The 23,788-nt window shown below is 45.0% G+C and overlaps 1 protein-coding gene across 4 annotated transcripts in view; it reads right to left on the reverse strand.

Annotated features, from left to right (window-relative positions):
* Positions 1-21,730, reverse strand: part of LOC147448158 (peptidyl-prolyl cis-trans isomerase FKBP13, chloroplastic-like) — a 33,917-nt gene extending 12,187 nt beyond the window's left edge. For 2 of the 4 annotated variants that reach the window (XR_015189690.1, XM_086524016.1), the window contains exons 1-3: positions 21,321-21,730; positions 21,113-21,205; positions 20,969-21,029 (exon numbers count right to left, since the gene is read on the reverse strand). Coding sequence is in view for 3 of the 4 variants with exons in the window: in XM_086524016.1 (XP_086380142.1) it covers positions 20,969-21,029; positions 21,113-21,205; positions 21,321-21,668 (502 nt within the window). In the remaining variant the exon portion in view is untranslated. The remainder of the gene's footprint in view (positions 1-20,968; positions 21,030-21,112; positions 21,206-21,320) is intronic. The other 2 variants (XM_086524018.1, XM_086524015.1) reach the window with 2 other exon arrangements.
* Positions 21,731-23,788: the final 2,058 nt, after the last annotated feature.

The raw sequence follows: 23,788 nt of genomic DNA on the forward strand, positions 1-23,788 counted from the left end.
GAAAATACAGGCCGGTTTCAGGAAGCTTGTCAATGCATGAACCTGTTACCCAGTGTCGCCAGGTGGCTAAGCAACTAAGTGTGAAAACAACTCCTTGTTGTAAAAGAAGTGCCAATAGACCTGCAAGTGTCCTGCCCAATAGGATCTGTGGTGTCTGTAGTCAAACCGTCTGGAGAAAATGGTGAAGCCTAGGAACCGTCATGAGAATGACCGGAAGCCTATCAATGCATGAACCTGTAACCCAGTGTGGCCAGGTGGCTAAGCTGTGAAAAACTCCAAGAAGGCCATATGTAGCAATCTGTGCAGTAAACGTCCTCTGAAACAAGGAAAGCCAGACTAAAGAATCTACATTGTAGAAGCTACCGTAAGCTGCGGCAATCACCGAGAGACCGCACGGATCACCACCGGATGGTGTCCTGTCAATAGGTAGGTGTCACAAACTGACGACGTGGCAGTGCCCGACGGACACACACACTGATTGGCTGTTGTACGGAAGCCCGTGATTTGTGCTGACTGGCTGACGTGGCAATTGTACGGAATCCCGTGATACGTGTTGATTAGATGCTAACTTGGCAATGTGTACAGATTTTTGCTTTTTACACTGGCTGACAGTACGGATTTTCGCAGCTTACGCTGGCTGCTTTTGGCTGGCCGATTTTTAAGTCAAAGCTTTTGGGACAGTTTACTTTTGATTTTAATGCTTTTGGGGCTCTGCTTTTAGCAACCCTTGTAATGTTCATAAGGACCCAAGGGGGGCTCACTCTGCAGTGCATCTGGACGTAGAGTTGGAGAGCGAGCACCCGTGGGTTGGTTGTACTTTGCTCAAAGATTAATATAAAAGAAATACCGAAAGGGGCACCAGTCTTTGGGGCCAGTATCTCTTGGCACGAAACTACGTCGGGCCATGTCGACTCTCTTTTGATCTGTGAAGTATTTTGAAGTGAATCTCTACTGTGTCATGGTAGAATCTTGACTTGGGGTGTCCAAGTTTGTTACACTGGTATTAGAGCACGACTGATTTGTCGCGTGCACATCTAAGCCTATGTGCATGTGGACAAGCTACTTCAAGTCCAGGGTTCATGTCGTCTTAGGAAGTGTTCTGGCACCTTTGTGAGCCTGTGCGCAGGCCGTGCATATCCAGACGCTTAGAGTAGTTGCATTTCCTCAGGTTGCACACAGCATGATCATCAGTGTTACAGTCAGTAGCCATCACGAGCATTTTACAGTGCACAAAACCTATTTTCCCTATTTTAGCCAATTTTTCACTTAATATTATTAAGTGACTTTGTTGGGAAACTGGGTAGGGCCATTTTGCTAAGTTAATATATAAGGAAACTAGCAATCACTCACTAGAAGCAGAACAAGCAAGGAGAGCACAGGCAACCTCTTGCCGCAGGCCCTCTAGCACTTCTTCTCAAGCAAGAACCCTCAGCAAACCTAGCGTTTTCCTGCCAGTAGACCAGCGTTTTCAGCAGTTCAACTTCAGCGTTTTCTGCCAGTAGACCAGCGTTTTCAGCATATCAACTTCAGCGTTTTCAGCCTGCAGTACTAGCGATTTCAGCCCCTGCTGTCCAGCGTTTTTTCAGTAAGACAAATCAGCATTTTTAGCCAGCTGTACCAGCGTTTTTAACAATCTGAAATCAGCGTTTTCAGCAGGTTAAAATCAGCATTTTCCAGCCAGGAATAGCAGTGTTTCCAGCCATGCTACAGAAGCAACGTTTTTCCAGCCGTCGTCGTCGTCGCCGTCATCTCCGACTTAGATCCTCATTGCATCATTGCATCAAGAACTTGCATCAGCACCTTGTATCAGATTTGTGCAACCAATAGCATAGACTTCTCTCGCCATCGAGAGAGGGGCCCTTGGAGGAGGGTTTGACAACTTTTCCGGTGTCGTATTCTTCTCTCTCTATCTCTCAGTCTCAACACCTTCATTCAAAGTGTTTCCCACTTTGTTTATGATCATTTGCACTCTCACTAAAGGAACGGAAGGCTCTCCCTTCCGTAGATAAAAGGAACCCTTGAGCACAGTTCGGAGCACTCGTCTTGAGCAAAGCAGAACATTCACCTCCGCTGCACCTTACACGATTTCTCTATTATCGGGAAATTCGATCCCTTTTCTCGCAACACTTATGGATTCCGAAAAGAATTATCTGACTTCTTCTGCAATCGCTAAGGCGGGAGGAGACAACACAAAAGATTTAAACGAATTAACAAAAGATGAGTACGGGCCACCTCAGCCTACACAGTATGAACTCCAAGAGATGCAACGTCGACAACAGGTTGACTAGTGCACAAAGCAGGTGCTTCAGTTTGCTAAGATCCTGAGTTTGCAAATTTTTTGTCTCAGTGATCCATCGCTGAAGTGCACACTTTGTGGCAGAAAGCCACCGAACCACCGATCAAACCGGCAATCAAGAAACCTCCTTCTCTGAGGATGTTTACAGAACAAGAACTTCAAGAGGCGGTTCAGACTCAAATCAGTCACCTTTTGGACACGAAGAATCAATCCAAAAAGCAATTGAAGAAGCGCAAGAAGGGGATTGACTACCCTGGTTACTTGGGCCGTCAATCTTCTTTTGCATCTGCAAGAAAGCAGAAGAAGCGTGTACGCTTTGAAGGACTATCCAATTCTTCTTCCTCCTCTTCTTTTGATAGTTCTTCTAGCTCTGCCGACTCGAGCGAGGAGGACAGAAAGGGCAAAAAGCAAAGCTTCGGAAAGAGCAAGAAAAAGTCAGATTCCGACCAGTTTCTAATAGCTCTACGCAGGAGTCATCGTATGACAGTTCGGACTCCGATGACCACATGTTTTATGCGAAGAACCACTTCTACAGAGCCAACCAATATGACTTCCTGGAAGACAAGAGCAAGAAAACAAAGGAATTTAAAGAAGGTGGACGATCCATAAAATTTGAATCCTTTTCTGGATTCCAAGATGCTCCGAGGGCTTTGGCCTTGATCCAACAGTTTGACATAGCCTTCTCTGGAGGGCATTACTCAAAGCACTCCAAGATCAGGAGGGTTGCATCTTTTCTAAAAGGAAATGCTCGAACATGGTGGTCCACTCTTCTTCTGAGGAAAGAAGCTCCAGTCAAGTGGTTGAAATTATAACGGCTCTTTATTTCTTCTTGGCTAATCCGGGAGTACGAACGGGATGTAAGAACCGCTTGGAACCATCTTCGGTGACCAAGGGAGATTCTTTGGATGCTTATTGCGAGAGGTTTTGGGACTCTTTTCTACCAACCTCTTCATTTAAGGAGGTCACCTTTAAAGAACAGATTGAGCGGTTTTGTTGCGGACTCCCTACAGAGATCCGAGATTGTTGCCTTGAACAAAAGTCGGATTCTATACAAGAATTAATTGGTCATGCGAAACGGGGTTTCTCGATACATTTGGGGAATTTGACTTACCCCATTGATGAGATCTTGACTCAAAGGACCAGACAAAACTCCAACAATGAAATTGGAAAGAAAAAGAGTTCCCAGGAAAAGAAGGATACAGGACCCCGATTGACTCTTCGAGAAAGGGCTAACTATCTTAAAGAGGGGAAGTGTTTTGGTTGCGGGGAACAAGGGCACATCTCTGCAAAGTGCTGTCACAAACTGCCGACGTGTCAAAGCCCTGAAGAATAGAGCCAACTTGCAGATCCTTGCCGAGGGGCCTAAACCCTAAGAAGAACAAGTAGCATAAATCCTACCAACTTATGGGGACCCCGTCCGATGGGGCCCCAGTGACATAGAGGAATTAAAATAAAGCAGAACCCATCCACCCACACTTGCAGCGATGATGTGGCATCAATACGGACGCTCCGAAAATTACGCTAACAGTGATGATGTGGCAGGTCGAACGGATTTCCGCGTTTTGCGTTGACATGCTGACGTGCAAGCTGTACGGATTTCCACAAATTACGCTGGCAGCTTTGGGACCAGATGCTTTTGAGTTTGAAGGCTTTTCATGTAGAACTGCTTTTGGGGCCTAGGGCCTTTAAATATGAGGCCATGGGCTCATTCTCTCGCATGCTTCTTGGAGAAGGTGTAGAGTTTGGAGTACCCGCTTGTACTGTGTTGATGCAATATAAAGAAATTCCGCCACTCCGTGTCGCGGTCCTCTCTCTCTCTCTCTCTCTCTCTCTCTCTCTCTCTCTCTCTCTCTCTCTCTCTCTCTCTCTCTCTCTCTCTCAGTTCAGTTGTTATTAAAGTGTTGAAAGTTTGTTCAGTCAGTTCTTTCTATTGGCACGTGGAGCCCGTCTTGTGACAGTGGTATCAAAGCATCAAGCGTGTGCTTTTCTGAAAGCATACCGATCCTACAAAAGAGCAGACAGAGCTATTGGAATTTTACTTGAAGTATCTTCGGGTCCCGACCCCTGACTTATTAGCGACTCCCACCCTTACTTCATCGCACATCAGGCGCGCTCCCGTCTTCGTCGCTCTGTCTTACAAGGCATAAGCCATAAAGAACCGAAGACATGAAATTTATGGATTCGGTAAAATATTTGCAGTTTTTGCTCAACGAGCTTCACGACATTCTTTCGCGGCATCCTCAGCAGAATCTTTCGATGCTGCAAAGTTTTCAACAATTTTTGAACTACATGTTACCCCCTCTGATGCCCCAGGTGGTACCTCCTCCTCTGGCATCAGAAAGTACGAGAGCTTCCAACCGACAACCTTCTCAGCCATATGTTCTGATCGGGGGAGTTTTCAAGAAAATGGTGCAGCCATCTGACCCTGATCGAGTGCAACCGCCTTTGCCACCGCCATTGCCCCTACCTCCATCACCACCACCACCGCCACCAGGCTACAATGGTTGGAGCCCATATGGATACCCTTATTATCCATACCCGGGATATGCGTCTAACCAACCAAAAGATTTCAAAGATGACGGCACGCAATCAAATTTTTCACTTTTTCCAGGGTGAAAGATCACAAGAAAGCATTGCAGTTCCTACACCAATTCGACAACATCTATGCTTTGGGGAACTATACAGAAGAATCCAAGATTTCTCGAGTAGCGGGATTTCTTAAAGATAATGCTATGCAACGGTGGAGTTCAATCGCGACAGAACCGCATGCTCCAAGGACCTAGTAAGCTTTCAAGACAGTTTTTGCACGCAGTTTTATGACTTCTATGTTTGAAGTCCGGATTTTCGTAGAGTGGGGTAACTTGAAATGCTTGCGATCGAAACCATGGACGACTGTAACCAAACGTTTCTCGATGTGTACCTTCCGGTGTCCCGGACCTATTAGCCACTTCCACCCTTACTTCATCGCGCATCGAGCGCGCTCCCGTCTTCACCGCTCATGTCTTACAGGGCATAAGCCAATTAAGATCACTTGCAAGAGAAGGATCCAGATTTGTTTCAAGTCACTGTTTTTCTCAGAAGCGGTGCCATGCAGATGTTGATGTCTACAGCTACCAAGCTGCATACTCCAAGGACTTGGCAAGCTTTCAAGAAAATTTTTGCCCGAAGTTGTATGGTTTATGACATCTTCCTTCGGAGTGCAACTTCTTGCTTATTGGGACATCCTGAAATGCTTGCCATGAAACCCTAGCAGATTATATCTTGAAATTTCTCGACATCCCTCAATAGATGTCTCTTCTCGAGTTGATAACCTTGGAAGTTCAGTGCCATTGCTATCTTGGGACTACCATCGCCGCGAAAGAAACACTATCTGTCCAAGAGCTGATGGACCCATGCTGTGCTCGGTTACGACCTTACAGAATGAACCTAACCTTAATTTTGGGTGCAAGTTCTAGGATGAAAAGTCGGTCGACTTTTCGAGCTCGACTGATGTCGAGATTGCTTTCTTTAAGTTTCAAATCTGTTTGAGAACTTGTTTGGTGATCCTGTTTGGAATTTGTTTGAAATGGATGCTATTTGTTTTAAACCTGTCTTAGTGCCGATTTGAATTGTTTTGACTATGGTTTTAATACTAGTTTCAATGATTGGTGAATTTACTCCCGGGTGGAGTAGTGAGAAAAGATGTTTGGAAATGCTTGTTCATACTCATGGCCCGGACCCTTGTGGTTATTAGCGGGGGGAGTATTGAATGATTGAAAAGTGTTGTTTTTACTCATGGCCCGGACCCTTGTGGTTATTTACGGGGGGAGTATTGTTGTTGTTACTCATGGCCCGGACCTGCATGGTTATTCACGGGGGGAGTATTAAGAAGTCTGAGCAGTGGTTACTCTCAGCACCTCAAAACGACGCAGGCTGCGGTTTGGGGGGCGTTTGGTTGTAAAAGGCCTCTATATCTCATGGCCCGGACCTTTTTAGGTTATTTGCGGGAGGAGTGATGAGTGAGTCGTTAAACAACTCATGGCCCGAACCTAGATGGTTATTTGCAGGGGGAGTGTTCATCGGTGGATTTATGTTTCTATGTCTTGTAACATGCATATGTGAGCATTTGTGTTGCATAGTGATGTGCCAATTACTGAATATTCATAATTGGATGAAATTGCGTGGATATGTAATTTTTTAGTGCATCAAGACACCCGTGGAAGATCAGTACGGTCTCGGTGTCATGGCTAATTTTACTACGCCAAAATATCAAGAGTTCCGATCTGGACGAAAGGAGAAGCTAACTCCTTGATCAAAACAACCGAAAGGACTAACTCCTTAATCAAAACAGCCGAAAGGAGAAGCTAACTCCTTGATCAAAAGAGCAGAAAGGAGAAGCTAACTCCTTAATAAAAAGAGCAAATTGATTGTCCCTCAGAATGTCTCTCGAAAATTTTTGAGCTAACTTGAGTTGTTTTGCAGATATGGTGTAATTGCGGACGATTACTCTCTTTCAAGAAGGGAAGATGTAACAAACTTATGACGTGTCAAAGCCTAAAGAATGGAGCCAACTTACAGATGTTGCCGAGGGGCCTAAACCCTAAGAAGAACAAGTAGCAGAAGAAGAAGTCCTACCAACTTATGGGGACCCCGTCTGTCACGTGACACATCCAACCCTGTGTGTCCGTGGACAAGCTACAGCACGACAAGGGTTCAGTCAGTCCAATCAGTCTAGATTAAAAGTGATCTGATACTTTTGTGAGTCTATTCGTAGACCTTGCATGCCCGGTCACTTAGTGTAGATGCATATCCTCTGGTTGCACACAGCAGGATAATAAGCATTCCCATCAGAATCCATTAGAATCAGTTAGGGGAATTTTCCAGTGCATTTAGCCTATTTTACCTGTTTTTGACGTTTTTCACTTGTTATTTTTAAGTGACTTTTGTTGGAAAGTAGGTAAAGCAAATTGAGTAAGTTTGTATATAAGCAAACATAGACTAGCACTAAATGGCAGAAGAGGCAACAGGAGCCAAGCTCAGCAGGCAACTTCTCAACAAGACCCCTTGGCGGTTTCCCCCTCCAAGCAAGAAGAACCTTTTCCCTAGCGATTTCTTCATCCACAGCCTCGGCAAGCTAGCGTTTTTGGAAAGCATCATCGCCTAGCGTTTTGCATCAGCTTCATCGCCACAGAAGCCCAGCACCCAGCATTTTTGATCCCAGCAACCTAGCGTTTTTGCAGATCACTGAGTTTGCAGATTTGCAGCATTTCAGCCACAGCAATGCAGCGTTTTTCAGCCATGAAGTACCTGCAAGTTCAGCCCCTAAAAGAGTAGCAGATTCAACCCGGAAAGACCATCAGTTTTCAGCCTAAAGAAACCTCAATTTTCAGCCCTAAACCCTGCAGAATTTCAGCGACAAAGACCCACAGAAACAGCCCCCAAAATCAGCGTTTTTGGACTAGTCGCAAATTTCAGCCCATAGCGTTTTTGGACAGCAGTAGATAGATTGCAGATTTCAGCCCTTAGGTCGACTTCGTCATCCCCGTCATCATCGTCGACATAGCCTAGACTTGCATCAGTCCATGCATACCATTTGTACCAGATTGTGCAACCATAAGTAGACCACTCTTGCCAACGAGAGTGGGGCCTTCGGAGGAGGGTTTTACAACGTCTCTGGTGTCGTATCTCTCTTCTCTCTCTATCTCTCAGTCTCATACACTTTCACGCACAGTGTCCATTCACTTTGTTTGTGATCATAGCTTTCTCTCATTAAGAACGGAAGGCTCTACCTTCCATAACAACAAAAGGAACCTTGAGCACAGTTCGGAGCACTTATCTTGAGCAAAGCGCAAACATTCATTCCGCTGCACCTAACATCGTCCGATCGGACCCAGCGACATAAAGGGATTAAAATAAAGCAGGACCCGCACACACGCAAAAATTGATCACGTGGCAGATTTCCAAAAATTGCACTGACATGATGACGTGGCAAGCTGTACAGATTTCCGCGTTTTGCACTAGTTGATGACATGGTAGGCTGTACGGATTCCCGTAAATTGCGCTGGCAGCTTTTTGGCTTTGCTTTTGGACCAGAAGCTTTTGAGTTTTAAAGGCTTTTTACTGTAACTGCTTTTCAGGCCAAGGGCCTTTAAATATGAGGCTAGGGCTCATTCTCTGGCATGCTTCTTAGAGAAGGTGCAGAGTTTGGAGTACCAGCTTGTACTGTGTTGATGCAATATAAAGAAATACCGAAAGGGACGCCAAGGTTTGGGGCCAATACTCTCTGGGGTGGAATTCCACCACTCCGTGTCGCGTGTCGTCTCTCTCTCTCTCAGTTCAATTCTTAATGAAGTACTAAAAGTCTATTCAATCTGTTCTTTTCTACTAGCACGTGGTGTCCGTCTTGTGACAGAATTCTTAAAGCAGATGCACTTTAATTATGATGCAGAGAGTGGAGAAATTGAAGCTGAGCTAGTCACGGGGCATGGGCAATTGCGACGTTCTCTTGGGCATGTCTTGGCACAACAAGAATGATGCGACTCTCCAGGTTCGGAACCGAATCATCACCGTGATGCAGAAGGACAAGCTAGTCATCCTCAAAGTTTGGTTGTCCGACCAAAACCTCGAATGAACTCTCTACTTGTTTTTCTTTATAGCTAGAAAGTATTGTTTGAAAATTTGTTTAAAATTTGTCTAAAATGGATGGTATCTGTTTTGAACTTGTCTTGGTGCCGATTTGAAATGTTTGACTCTCGTTTTAATACCTGGTTTCAATGATTGGTGATTTTACTCTCGGGTGGAGTAGTGAGAAATGTTGTTTTGGTATTGTTTGAACCTCCAAACGACGTAGACGGGATGTCTAGGGAGCGTTTGGTTGTATGCTTGAAAAATATTATTGTTGTTACTCCTAGCCCGAACCTGGATGGTTATGCGCGAGGAGTATTAAGAAGTCTGAACAGTGGTTACTCTTAGCACCTCCAACTGACGTAGACTGCGGTCTGGGGGGCGTTTGGTTGTAAAAGGCCTCTATATCTCCCGGCCCGAACCTTGTTAGGTTATGCGGGAGGAGTGTTCATCGATGTCTTTATGTTTCATGTATTGTAACATGCATATGTGAGCATTTGTGCTGCATTGTGATGTGCCAACAATTGAATATTTTTAATTGGATCAGATTGCCTGGGTATGTAATTTTAGTGCATCAAGACACCCGTGGAAGATCAGTGCAGTCTCGCTGTGATGGCTAATTTTACTACGCCGGAATATCAAGAGTTGTGAACTGGACGAAAAGAGAAGCCAACTCCTTGATCAAAAGAGCCGAGAGCAAAAGCCAACTCCTTGACAAAAAAAAGAGCAAATTGATTGCCCCTCGGAAATTTTTAGAGCTAACTTGAGTTGTTTTGGAGATATGCTATAATCGCAGACGATTACTTTCTTTCAAGAAGGGGGGCTGTCACAAACTGCTGACGTGTCAAAGCCCTGAAGAATGGAGCCAACTTGCAGATCTTGGCCGAGGGGCCTAAACCGTAAGAAGAACAAGTAACAGAAGAAGAAGTCCTCTTACCTTATGGGGACCCCGTCCGATGGGGCCCTAGTGACATAAAGGAATTAAAATAAAGCAGAACCCACTCGCACACGCGCGCAATTGATGACGTGGTAGCACTCTGGAAATTATGATGACAATGCTGACGTGGCAAGTCATACGGATTTTCGCGTTTTGCGCTGACATGTTAACATGGCAGGCTGTACGGATTTCCGTAAATTACGCTTACAGCTTTTGGGCATTGTTTTTGGATCGATGCTTTTGAGTTTAAAGGCTTTTCATGTAAAACTGCATTTGGGGCCTAGGGCCTTTCAATATGAGGCCATGGGCTCATTCTTTGGCATGCTTCCTGGAAAAGGTGCAGAGTTTGAAGTACCGGCTTGTACTGTGTTGATGCAATATAAAGAAACACCGAAAGGGGCGCCTATGTTTGGGGACAATACTCTCTAGGGTGGAATTCCGCCACTCGTCTCTCTCTCTCTCTCTCTCTCTCTCTCTCTCTCTCTCTCTCTCTCTCTCTCTCTCTCTCTCTCTCTCTCAATTCAGTTGTTATTGAAGTGCTAAAAGTCTGCTCAATCTGTTCTTTGCTATTGGCACGTGGAGCCCGTCTTGTGACAAGTGCCCCAAAAAGGCACCGCAAGGATAGACTGAAGACAGGCCTGAGAGTTCTAAAGCAACAGAGGAACGTGGCAGAAAAGGCAAGATGAAAGTAGCACTAGTACTGGATTGCATGGGAACTGACCCAAGCCAGATCGATGAAAGTACAGAACTTTGCCAAGCTTGGGACAAAGTGAAAGATCAAGAAGCCCTTATCTTTTTCGATGGAGGAGCCAAGGCCAATTTCATTTCACTTGAATTGGCGATGCGGTTCGAGATTACACCTGAAAGGATGGGACCACCAGCAGAGGCAGTTCTAGCGGCTCCCAGACGGGATATAGCCATTACGCCTATCATTGGCAAACTTCGTTTGCATTGTCAGGGGTATTTAGGACACGAGGACTTTTAAATCATGCCTTTGGAAGGGTGTGACGTCCTCCTAGGAGTCCCTTGGTACCATAAGAACAATATTGTGGTCGACTATCGGGCTAAGAAAGCAACTTTGACAAATGAAAAGGGCCGAAAAATTGTACTTGATGTAAAACGGAAGGGCGAGTCCGTCCCTATTGTATCGTGTTCGGCCATTTTCTAAATTAATGAAATCCAGTCTCTTTGTTCACTCAATCTATTTGAAAGAGTTGAACGATGAGCATAGAACGAACATGTCTGAACTTGACAAAGAACGCCAAGATTTTCTTCACACACATGCTGGTTGTTTCTTTGAAGGCCTGCTAGGCGAGTTACTGACACGAGGACGTGGCAACTGTTAACTATGTCACAAGGACGTGGCAACTGCTAACTTTAGTTGTTGGTTTCTTCCCAATGGGTTTTGTTTTATTTTTGAGACCCTCTTCTTGAAGTAGCAAACGGTCGGACATTGTATGGCCAATGTGAACGATAGTTTCACCCGCAGATAGGTAGTGGTCGGCACTGGAATTCCTATGGTAAGAGGATGTCTAGGCTCAGAGCAAGATCATATAGGTCCCCTCGTCGCACTTAGCAAGTTGGTGGATACTAGGAAGTGAACTCAATAAAGGCCTAAAGTCAAGGTGTGACTACCAACAGAAAGTATCCGACAGTTGGGACACATTGCATTTTTGGATGCGGTCCCAATGAGGATAGATGGTCAGATGACCACAGGGAGCCCAACGGAATCATTTCCTAAAATTTAGGAAACTTCTATTTTGGGCCATGAAATGTGTTCGCGTCATTACCTCCGGTATGATTAGGGGAACGTTTTACAACTCTGCCGCGAAGTAAACTGAGCAACCAGTCGAGAGATTTTTAGGCGGCAAACCCGAAACGGGAAAATGCTTGTAAATGTGCCAAGTGGCAAAATTTCATGAACTTGCCCCTTCCAAAAAAGTTGGCGCTGAATTTTTAAGCTGGGAAGAGCCTCATTTTTTTCTCTGTCACACAGGTTAAGAGCTATGGAGTGCTTCCTTTCCCTCTTATGTATAGTGCGGTGCCAGGAGTGATGCCCTACGCGCTACGCACTGCTCTCTCTCTCCCCTATGAGCAGTATATGTTATGCCCCTCTAGTGGGCTTTTCATTTGACCAATGTACAGATATGTGGGTTCATACGCGATTGCCAACGCAAGAGCCTCTTGCACAGGTATTGGGTTAGCTAGTGGCTAATCCCCCACAGGTACATGTGAATTCGGAGAGGTTTCACGTGAGAAATCTCGTCTAATTCAAAGGGCAAGTAGCCCTACAAGTGCGGGAGCTTGAGGTCTTGCTACAGATGCGACCGGCACGCGAAACGGAGCCTAAAACAGGGAATTACAGCCTGCTGTGTATTTTTGCAGGTTTAGGGTTTCGGCCCTAAACGGTCCCTAATACCCCCAGGAGGTTCGGGGACGAGGGGGCACCGCTGTACAAGTGATCTGGCGCATTTTCGGGGCAGAAAACAGAGAATTCAGCGTGCTGCAGATTCTCGCCAGGTTTTGTAAAGTGTCCGTATGCGTCGGGAAAGTCATCTATTGCATAGGGATACTGAGTGTATATGCTATGGAAAGGGTACACTAGAGTTGCAGGGATTTTGTGATTGAGACATGACAGGAGATCTTGACACTAGGAAATCTACCAATGGGTATGTTTTTACTTTAGCTGGTGGGGCTATCAACTCAAGGTTACAGAAAATTGTGGCACACAGTATTACAGAGGTTGAATATACCACAGAGTACTAAGGAAGCTATTTGGCTTGGCTGTTTGGGTAGGGATTTTGGTATTTCTGCATGTGTTCCAGTGCTTGGTTGTCATAGCGAGAGTGCAGTATGTCTGGCTAAGAATGCCATGTTCCATACATGTAACAAACACATATATGTTCGGTACCATTTCATTTGACAAGTCTTGGATGATGGTCTTGTCACTCTGACCAAAATCAAAACTCAAGATAACCCCGCAGATGTTCTCACTAAGAGTCTTGCAAAGGCTCAGCACGAGCATTGTCTTCGTTTAGTTGGAGTTGGTTAGCTCAAAGGTACCACTTTGGGCCATTAAGTGGGAGATTGTTGGGTGTAAAGTCCCTTCGTCCCTTTGTATGAACTGATGATAAGGGTGTGAACACACCCTTATTATACCCTATAAAATACATTTTTATTCCTTAACGGGAGGCATCTATGAGATGTTTATGAAAGTCATTGCTAATTGTTTGCATTGGACTTTGACACAAGTCATTTACCAAGCACAACATGGATTTCTTAAGGGTGCAAAATTTTGCATAATATTCTCAATGTTCAAAGCGGCCAATCAATAGGTCGTCATGGTTCAGGTAGATTCAGAGAAAGCCTTTGGTCACCTTAGCTGATCTTTCAGTGCAGAATTGTTGCATGCTATGGGTTTTGGCCCCCATATGTGGAGGTACTGAGATTGAGAGATAGAGAGAGAAGAATACGACACCAGAATGTTGTCAAACCCTCCTCCAAGGGCCCCACTCTCTATGGCAAGAGAGGTCTATGTTGTTGATTGCACAAATCTCGTACAATGGTCTAAATGCAATGGACTTGCCGACGATGTCGACGACGATGAGGACGGCGGCGAGACGGGCTGAAAACTGAAAACGCTAGGGGCTGAAATCTGCAAATCTTGTATCTGTTGAATTCTGACTCTATGTCTGTGACGACGGCGATGACGACGAGGCGCTGAAAGCGCAAATGCTGCGATCTGCGAATAGCGGGCTGAATCTACAAACACTGGCTGATCTAACCGTGCGGCGAGGATCTGCTGCGGGAAGGTGAGATCTGTGAGGTTTGGGGGATGCGGTACGGAATCGAACTGCTGAAAACTGAAAACACTGATGCAAATGAGAAGATCTGTCGCCGGAAACTGCAAACGCTAGAGCTGGTTTGTTGTTCCCAAAACGCTAGGGCTGAACCGGTATCTGCTATGAAGAAAACATTAGGAGATCTGCATACGCCAGGCTGATCTGCAACTTGCAAAACGCTGGGGCTGATCTCCAGTTGATGAAAACGCCAGGCTGATTTTGATGGCTGAAAATGCTAGGAGTTCCGTCGGGGGGTCTTGCTGAGAAGGTGTATTGTTAGACTTGTGGTCTCTGCTGCCTCTTCTGCAAGAAAACACTAGCGCTAGCTTTTCTGATATACCAGCTTGGTCAAATTGCCCTACCCAGTTTCCCAACAAAGTCAGTTATTAATAATAAGTGAAAAATGGCTAAAATAGGGAAAAAGGATCTATACACTGTAAAAATGCTCATGATGGCTATTGATTGTAATCTGATGATCATGTTGTGTACAACCAGAGGATATGCATCTACTCTTAAGTGTATGGACATGCACGGTCTGCGAATAGACTCACAAAAGTGCCCGAACACTTCCTAAGCTAAGCTAACTGAACCCTTGTCATGAAGTAGCTTGTCCATGTACACATAGGGTTAGATGTGCACGTGACATCCCCTCCTTTTTAAAGTGAGGTACTGGTACCGAGCTGCATGGCGTCAAGGGAGATTGCCAACAGTGTCTGGAATCTTGTGAAGGACACTTCGCCGGCCCACTCCGGTGCGTGGGTCATGTGATACTTGAAATTCATAAAGGTCTAGAACGCTTGCTTCTTTGGGCCACGCCGAAAGCGACACAAAGTCATCTGTGGCTCCTTCAATGCTTCATCTTTGTCTATAGTCATGTGTCTACCTTCTTTAAGAATCTCCGAGGATGAAAATTCCTGAAACCACTTCCAACACAAAAACATGAATATACCCATTCCATATAAAGTGACTGGAAAAATTCTAGTCTTCTTTAAAGACTCTGCATGCAATGTAGATGAACATATAGACGGAGTGTCAAACCATTCATCGAACACACGCAAACAATGGAATCGAAACTTGTCTTTCTTATCTAAATCGATCAACTGTGGCAAATCACAATGGAAATGCCGATACTTGATGCTCAATCCTTCTTGTGCTCTTTCAGATACTGTGTCATGCCAAGGAAGAGACATGGAATGTGAATTCCTTCGGTACAAACATTTCATCTTTTCATGAGTAATCAGCATATATCCATGCTCATTCATGAGTCAACCGTGCTCATCGTACAATATGTCATGCCTATGAAAAGGGATCACATAAGGACGGTGATTAAAATACAGGAAACCATCACGAATGAAACACTCGAACAATGCGTGCTGACTAATCATGCGCACACATGATACTTCCTGTGGGGGTTCTTGGAACCTCGACTCGAGAGCCAAGATCGGTTCTTCGTGATTGATCGAATCTGCAATGAGGTTAGCTTCACTAGACAAAGTATCAACTAAACCATCATCCTTGTGAACAATCACATCATTATCATGCAAATCATCATGTTTGTGAATAATCACATCTTTATCATGAAAATCATGTGTGTCGTGCTTTGGAGAAGAAAAGACTGAGAGAGTCTTCTTCTCCTGATTCTTTTCAATCTTCGTCTGCACATTAGAAATGAGAGATGAAGAATGAACAACTTCTTCTCCACGAATGACAATGAGAGAGTCACTTTTGGCATTGAAAGTGAACGTATTATCCGCCCAATCAACAAGAGGGTTATGCTCACAAAACCATCGAATGCCCAAAAGCATATCACATCCTAAAGGAGATACTACAAATTTCCTGTGGAAGGACGCTTGTTGAACAATGAACAACACACCAAGGCATTCTCTTGTAATGAGAGAGTCCATTTCGGGAGCGAAGCCCGACACCTCGAAAGGAGAACTCTTGCTAACCTCCAAGCGGGCTCTTTCGACAAGAGAGAGACTAACCACATCATGCATATTACCAAAATCAAACAAGACCACCATGTGTTGACCATTCACATGACCATAACACTTAATGAGAGACTCATCAATGGGAGGGTCATGAGAAACTTGGGACTCACGAGTGTTCTCATTTATGGCATTAATAGAGGATGTGGGTTCTGTGGGTTCCTTTGATTCGTTAGATTCAAGCTTAGGACGTGTTCTTTTTATGTGACCCTTGATATGACAATGACAACATCGACCTTCCTTAGAATAAATGCTTTGTTCTTCTGACGTGATGTATCCTCCTAAAATTCCTTGTGCTCCTTTTTCATCTGTAGTGAGCTTAGGTTTAGCAATTGTGTTAGCTTTACCCTTAGATTCATTTTGTGAGTTCTTTTCTGAGAGACTAGATGAAGATTGGTTAGAAGAGTTACCATTTTTACCGTCCTTACGGTTCTGAGGGTTCTGAGAAGTCTGAGAGGAACTTTGCGAAGTCTTGTTCTCCTTAGGCTTTCCCTTATTGTGCTTCATCTCCTATGCGAGAGCAATCGCTACCGCCTTGTTGAGATCTACGGGGTCGAGGACTTCGACATCAAACCTAATATAGTCGTCCAACCCAAACATAAAAGCCTCTTTGCGCTTCGCATCCGATTTGCGTAATTGGGTGCCAAGCTACAAAACACGGTTAGAAACAGACACGACTGGAGTACCATTCTACTTGAGATTCCGCCAATCTTCTTTTAACCGCACTAGGTACTGAGGTAGCAAGAACCGCGCCTTGAGCTTGTCTTGGAAGTCAACCCAACTAATAAAAAGGGGCACGCCTACCTCGGCTTCCTCTAGGTGCGCAGCCAATTGCTCCTTTTGCCATGCTTGGTACCAATTAACGGCATCACCGGCAAGATACATGGCTACCGTCAAAACTTTGCAATTTCCTGTCTTCTGAGTTGTCGCAAAATAAGAATTAAATTGATGCAACCAAGAATGAATAACATTAGCATCCATCTTACCATCATACTTACTAAATGTCAACTTCTCAGTGACGGGGTTGTTGGAATCCAAATCTCGGCTTGCGCCACTTGATGAACCACCAACATCTTTGACCGCCTCGGGTTTCGAGGTGAGTACATGTAGAACCAACTCTTGCATGCGTTGGTCTCTCTGCACCTCACGCTCTAACTGCTCGTCTTTCTTCGTGTTCGCAATCCGATTCTGCCTTTCTTTCTTTGGCCGTCAAACGCGTTTGCTCGCCCTCACACTCTAAGGCTGCCGTTCTTTCTTTGTGCTCGCGCTCCAAGGCGGCGCGATGCGCTTCTTGTCTCATCATGTCCATCATGGTCTGGACCAAAGCCTCCATATGATTTGGTGCAATCCTCGTAGATGGGGAAGAGCGAGGGTCGATAAAACCTCCTGGTTTGAAGTCGTGAGTTCTTGAGCTCACGAGGAACTTGGGTTCTTGTGGTTCTTGGGTTCTTGGGTTCTCGAGGTTCTTGAGTCCTTGAGGGTCTTCAGTGCTTCAGGTTCTTCAGGTCTTGAGGTTCTTCTTTAGCTTGCAATCTGTGTTAGAGAAGGATCTTCTCTTACCTGAGCTCTACTCTTCCCTGCGGGCCGCACCCTTGGCGACCTGGCACTCACACCAAGGTTGCTTTTTCCCATCTCACGTCGATTGGCCCGCCGCTAAGTGCACAGTCCGCTCTCAATGAGTGAAAAGAGAAACAAGGGGAGGCTGGACAAGCCCTTCTTTCTTGGGTTTCCTGTCACTCTTTATAAACACGATTAGGAAGCGACACGACTAAGTGGACTTGGGTTACGTGCGACCGCAACAAGCAAAAAAAAATTCTTGTGGTTCTTTCCTTGAGTTATACAGAACACTGTCAAAGCTCTAATACCAATGTAAGGTGCAACGTAAGTGAATGTTGAACTTTGCTCAAGGTGAGTGCTCCGAACTGTGCTCAAGGGTTCTTTTTACTTACGGAAGGGAGAGCCTTCCGTTCCTTAAGTGAGAGAGTGCAATGATCACAAACGAAGTGGGTAAACACTGTGCATGAAGGTACTAAGACTGAGAGATAGAGAGAGAAGAATACGACACCGAAATGTTGTCAAACCCTCCTCCAAGGGCCCCACTCTCTATGGCGAGAGAGGTCTATGCTATTGATTGCACAAATCTCGTACAATGGTCTAAATGCAATGGACTTGCCACATTGAGGACGGCGACGAGACGGACTCAAAACTGAAAATGCTAGGGGCTGAATTCTACAAATCTTCTGACTTATGTCGGTGACGACGACGCATCGACGATGCGCTAAAAGCGCAGATGCTCAGATCTGCGAATAGCGCGCTGAAGCTGCAAACGCTGGCTGATCTGACCGTGCAGCGAGGATCTGCTGCGGGAAGGTGAGATCTCGAGGTTTGGGGGCTGCGGTACGGAATCGGACTGCTGAAAACTGAAAACGCTGATGCAAATGAGAAGATATGTCGCCGGAAACTACAAACATTAGGGTTGGTCAGCTGTTCCCAAAACGCTAGGGCTGAATCGGTATCTGTTGCAGCAAACGCTAGGAGATCTGCAAACGCCATGTTGATCTACAACTTGCAAAACGCTGGGGCTGATCTACAGTTGATGAAAACGCCAGGCTGATTCTCATGGCTGAAAATGCTAGGAGTTCCGCCAAGGGGTCTTGCTGAGAAGGTGCATTGTTAGACTTGTGGTCTCTGCTGCCTCTTCTGCAAGAAAACACTAGCGCTAGCTTTTCTTATATACCTGCTTGGTCAAATTGCCCTAACCAATTTCCCAACAAAGTCACTTATTAATAATAAGTGAAAAATGGCTAAAATAGGAAAAAAGGATTTGAGCACTGTAAAAATGCTCATGATGGCTACTGACTATACTCTGATGATCATGCTGTGTGCAACCAGAGGATATGCATCTACTCTAAGTGTCTGGACATGCACAGTCTGCGACCAGACTCACAAGAGTGCCAAAACACTTCCTAAGCTAAGCTCATTGAACCCTTGTCATGAAGTAGCTTGTCCACGTACACATAGGGTTACATGTACACGTGACAGAACTGCTCTTGAATGGTCGAAACTGGCTTGGACAAACAATGTTTCTATAGCGGAGATAGCAATTCAATGATATAGCAATCACACTGGGCCTCCAAGGTTATCAGCTTGAGAAGAGACACTTGATGATAGATGTCAAGAAATTTGAAGTTGTAATCTATTGTGGTTTCCGTGGCAAGCATTTCAAGATACCCCACTCTGCCAGAAGCTGCACTCAAAGAAAGACGTCAAATGTCACAAATCATTGAAACCAGAATCAAGCAATCTCAAATCCGCACCAAGACGAGTTCAAAACAGATAACATCCATTTCAAATAAATTTCGCACAATATTTTCAAACAATTTCTCATACAGATTCTCAAACAAAGTTCAAAAAGTGTATAAATCAGACTTTAAACAACATTTTCGATGTATCTTGGTCAGACGAGCTCAAAATGACGACTGGCTTTCCATCTTGCACCAAAATTAAGGTTAGATTCTTTCCATAAGGTTGTAGCCAATCGTAGCATGGTCCATATGCTCTTGGATAGTCGAGGACAGACAGTGTTCTTATAGCAGTGATGGCAATCCAATGATATAGCAATCACACTAGGCCTCCAAGGTTACCAGCTCGAGGAGAGACACTTGGTGATGGATGTCAAGAAATTTGAAGTTGTAATCAGCTAGGGTTTCCGTCGCAAGCATTTCAGGATACACCACTTTGCCAGAAGTTGCACTTCGGAGGAAGATGTCAAATGTCATCTAACTTTGGGCAAAAAATTTCTTGAAAGCTTGCCAAGTCCTTGGAGTGTGCGGCTCGGTAGCTAAAGACATCCACCATTGCATGGCACTGTCTATAGAAAAGCGGTGGCTTGAACGATCTTTGATTCTTCTGAGTAGTTCTCCATGGCATAGACTTTTTTGAACTGCTGCAAAAACTGTAAAGCGATCCTTGGATCTTTCTCTCCCGAAAAGGGAAAAGAATTTCTTGTGAAATCTAGAAGCGACATCTTTCTCTATCTTCTCTTTGAAGGACCGGTATGCTTTCAGAAAAGCACACGACTGGAGCTCTGATACCGCTGTTACGAGAGGGCACCACGTGGCAATGGAAAACAACAAACTAAACAAACTTTAGACGATTCAAAACAACTGACCGAAAGAGAAACATAGCACAAGAGACACGAAGTGGCAGAGATCCACCCCACGAGAGCACCGGCCCCAAACCCTTGCGCCCCTTTCGGTATTTCTTTATATTGCTTCAACTCAGTACAACACTTGTGGCTCAGCTCTGCATCTGCACACAATAGAATGCCAGAGAGAGAGAGCCCGCCATGTCATCAGTTTTTATGCAAGGCTAGTTTTGTGTGTGTGTGTGTGTGTGTGTGTGTGTGTGTGTGTGTGTGTGGTTGCTTTATTTTTGTTTAGGCCCCATCAAACGAGGTACGCTAGGGGTTAGGATTAAAAACCCTTCTTTCAATAATTGGGCCACTCGACAAGATTTTATAAGTTGGTAAGTCCTTTTGTTTCTTCTGCTTCTGTTAGGGTTAAGGCCCCTCCGCCCATATTTGCAAGCTGGCTAGGGTTAGGCCCGGGGACGTTGGGTCTTCAATGGCTTGACACATCAACAATTTGTGATACCCCTTATCCCACGTCATGGATTACTATGGTCAAAGGTGCCTAGGTCTCTTTTTACTGCAGATCCGGAGACTCAGAGAGACTACCCTTAGGAGCAGAGGACCTACACATAGAGGATCCATACAAAGCCACATCAATAAATTTTTTAGACTCGGGATGGCCCACCACAAGTTACACAGTCACACCCTCATTGGGGCATTCTTCTTGATCGAGCCATCCAGCTTGGCTACTCACGACGCCTGAGGATGCGACGGTCTTCAAACCGTAGACAAGGTCTACATTGGAGGCTAGGAAGTATCATTGAACATCAAGCACATCCCCCCCCCCCCCCCCCCCTTTCGAAAGCTGACCATGGAAGACATTGAGGTAATATTGAAAAGATTGATTGGATAAGCTTTTTGGATTTTCCTTTTGTGCTCTGTTTTCATACTTAAGTACATCATATGTACACAAAATTTTAAACCCACTCAAGAACCAGGTGGCCTATGAAGCTAATTCTTTGCCCCAGGAAACAACTGAATGAAACCTGCTAAAAACATTTAAAAATCACAAACAATAAATTTGAAGCGCTAACACTCACTCTTCAAAACTAAATGATCAACAAATGTGCCATTTTTAACCTTAAAGACTTCACAAAATACCGAGCTAACCTGCAAGCATGGGCGGGACCCCCTCACCACCCAAGATGCCCTCGTCCCATCCTTTGATAACCTACACAACTGATAGGATTTGAAAGGGCTGTTTTCGGTGTTTAGTTTCAAAAGGATGCATGAAATAAGTAGCTTCGTGTGTACCTGGCCAACACCTATTTTGAAAGTCAGTGGTTTCCCTCTATCATAACTGCTGTCGAATACCTTCCCATTTGCTAGCTTCCCTATATAGTTGGCCTGCACATCAAGCCAAAAGAAAAAAACAAGGAAGATTTTCACTTTCACCTGTAATCGTTGGATTCTGAGGAGATATAACAATGTATCTGAAAACAGGGTCGGATGCTAAGCATACCTTAATGAGCATTCCTTGAGAAGGTGGCAAGCCAGTTCCAGGAGAGGTGTCACAAAAGCCAAGGCCAGATGGTGCAACGGTGAAGTCACAAGAGGGTGACGATGCAAGTGCCAAGTTCTCCACAGCTGCAGTGCCAGCAGTGAATGAGAAAGCACCCAAGAGACCGAGGAGGTCACGGCGCGATGTAGCGCAAGCCTCACCGCATGGAAGCGGCCTCACACACACCGTGGATGGAGTCTGAGCAGAACAGGAAGGGGAACCGGCCGCTCTGCAGCAGCTGACAACCATACTTGCACTCTGTACTGCAATGCCAAAGCTGGACAACCCCAGCCCCACTGCCACCGCCATTAATCGGTGGCGAGGTTTACCGTGGGCCTCTCGACTCTCACTCAACTTCACAGGACTCTCGACTCTCGAGTCTCATCACTCAACTCGTGGGATCTACGGCAAGGGGCGCATGATCGGCGTCGCGTGGCTTCTAGGCCGTCGGATTTACGCAGCAGGGAGGGCACGTCTGAGGTTCAAGGCTAGACGCTCGGCTGGGAACCCCATATTTTTGTGCTCGTTCATTTATAATCGACGGTGGATTAAAGCGGAGCCATCGATCCCTCCACTCAACCCCTTGTGCTTTATAGACGAGGCAAGACAAGGAGGAGGTCATGGAACATATGCCAGACATCTGAGCCATGTAATAAGTTAGAACTCATTGGTTGTGGACCCACCATCCAGCTCAGGTGTCGGGAGGGATTTGTCGTCTTTCTCGGACAAAAAAAGCAACCAATAGGAGTTAGCCACACTCGAATGGGCGTCCACAGGTATTTCACACACAAAGCTCAAGGGCGCATGTTGGTGCGGGTGTGGCAGTCTAGTCATGGATGTGAAGACCTTTTGGAAAGGGGACCCTCCCCCCCCCCGCCTAAGGAATGGGCGCCCCCATAAAGCAAGGCTATTCTAAAAGTGAAGTGGACCAATAGATTTGAACTCTCTCCATGTGTCGATGAATTTAGTGAACTAACCAAGCTAGCCAATCACCTTCGTTGTCCTTCAAATGAGAAATACAATTTATGTCCAGTTATTTGTGAATTCATAAGTGCCCAACTGCAAAAGATACTCACTTTGTGAGCGCCCATGTAAGGGACACGCGATGGCCGTTTGTGAAGCTTCCCTTAGGGCTATAGGTCGCATGGGCCTGCGATCGTGCTTCTTGCTCGGTCATCGTCGCACCGGACGCTCTCTCTCTAAATGTCTACATTGCGTGTGTTTTTGTCATCTTGCGAAGTTTTCAGCGCAACGCTAAAAGCCTCCCCTTTTCGCAGCAGGAGAATTTCTTGGGAACATCAAATCGATGCATTTATCGCACATGATGATTATTAGATCACCGGCATATCCGGTTTTTTATCATGAGAAAGCGAGGAGAGCATTGTGCATGCCACCTAGCCCTTAAGTATTATTAGGGGTTTCGTCACACATGCATCTAGAAAAGTTCATGTGGCTCCAAGATTCTAGACGTGTGGCGGATTTTGAGTGTAGGAGGACTGAGGATTCACCACTGCGGCAATATAATTTTCGTTGCACACTACACAACGACCATTCTGTGAGAGAAGCTTTTGCGGAAAACTATCATTCTATGTATGTTCAACAACTTTGCCAGTGAGGTCCGAAGCTGAAGGGCTAAAGGCCGTTGGATTGAGGACTCCCTCCGTCACCCTTTGAGAATTCGTCCTTTGATAGTCACGTAAGAGCATGGCTGCATTTCTGCATTTGAAAATATAAAACTATTTATCACACAATGTAATTTGATACAAACACGTAAAATGCGATATGAGGGAAGGGTGAACACATAGTTCACTTCATCCCTTGTGTAGCACTTGCTTAAAACTAAAATGGTCTAGAGCACGTATGATCCAATTACACTAACAATGGCATCGAGAATGGAGAAGCGCTAGGCCATTTGTCGCTTTGAACTAACCATAACATGATAGAGACCAAATGTTTTGTCGAAAATCAATATTTTTAGTGTAGCTATTCCAATTGCAAAGGGAAACTTTTTAGTTGTATGTTCATTAGACCTTTATTGCCAATGTCAAATTTTGGGTAGCATAATTATGGCTCATGGTCGATAAATAAGGCATTGAATAGCCAATAACTTAAGTGTTGAATTTCTTCTCTTAAAAATAAAGGGGCAAATCTTTTTAGAGCATTGTTGCCATAGTAAACTTGGAATATGATTTTTCCCTTATAAGGTATAACATTTCAAATTGTTAGGCATATGGGAAACTCTCCTATACTAGTATCTTAAGCTTGACCTAATCAAAGAGGTCATTATCACTCGGCAAAGTCAATGATGTCATTCTTCATTGCATGTTCGGCTTTTCTCTTATAAGGTATAACATTTCAAATTGTTAGGTATATGGGAATCTCCCCTATACTAGCTCTTAAGCTTGACCTAATCAATGAGGTCATTGTCA

The sequence above is a fragment of the Adiantum capillus-veneris genome, chromosome 11, assembly GCF_014529385.1.
Source record: "Adiantum capillus-veneris isolate H3 chromosome 11, ASM1452938v2, whole genome shotgun sequence".
Classification (NCBI taxonomy): Eukaryota; Viridiplantae; Streptophyta; class Polypodiopsida; order Polypodiales; family Pteridaceae; genus Adiantum; species Adiantum capillus-veneris.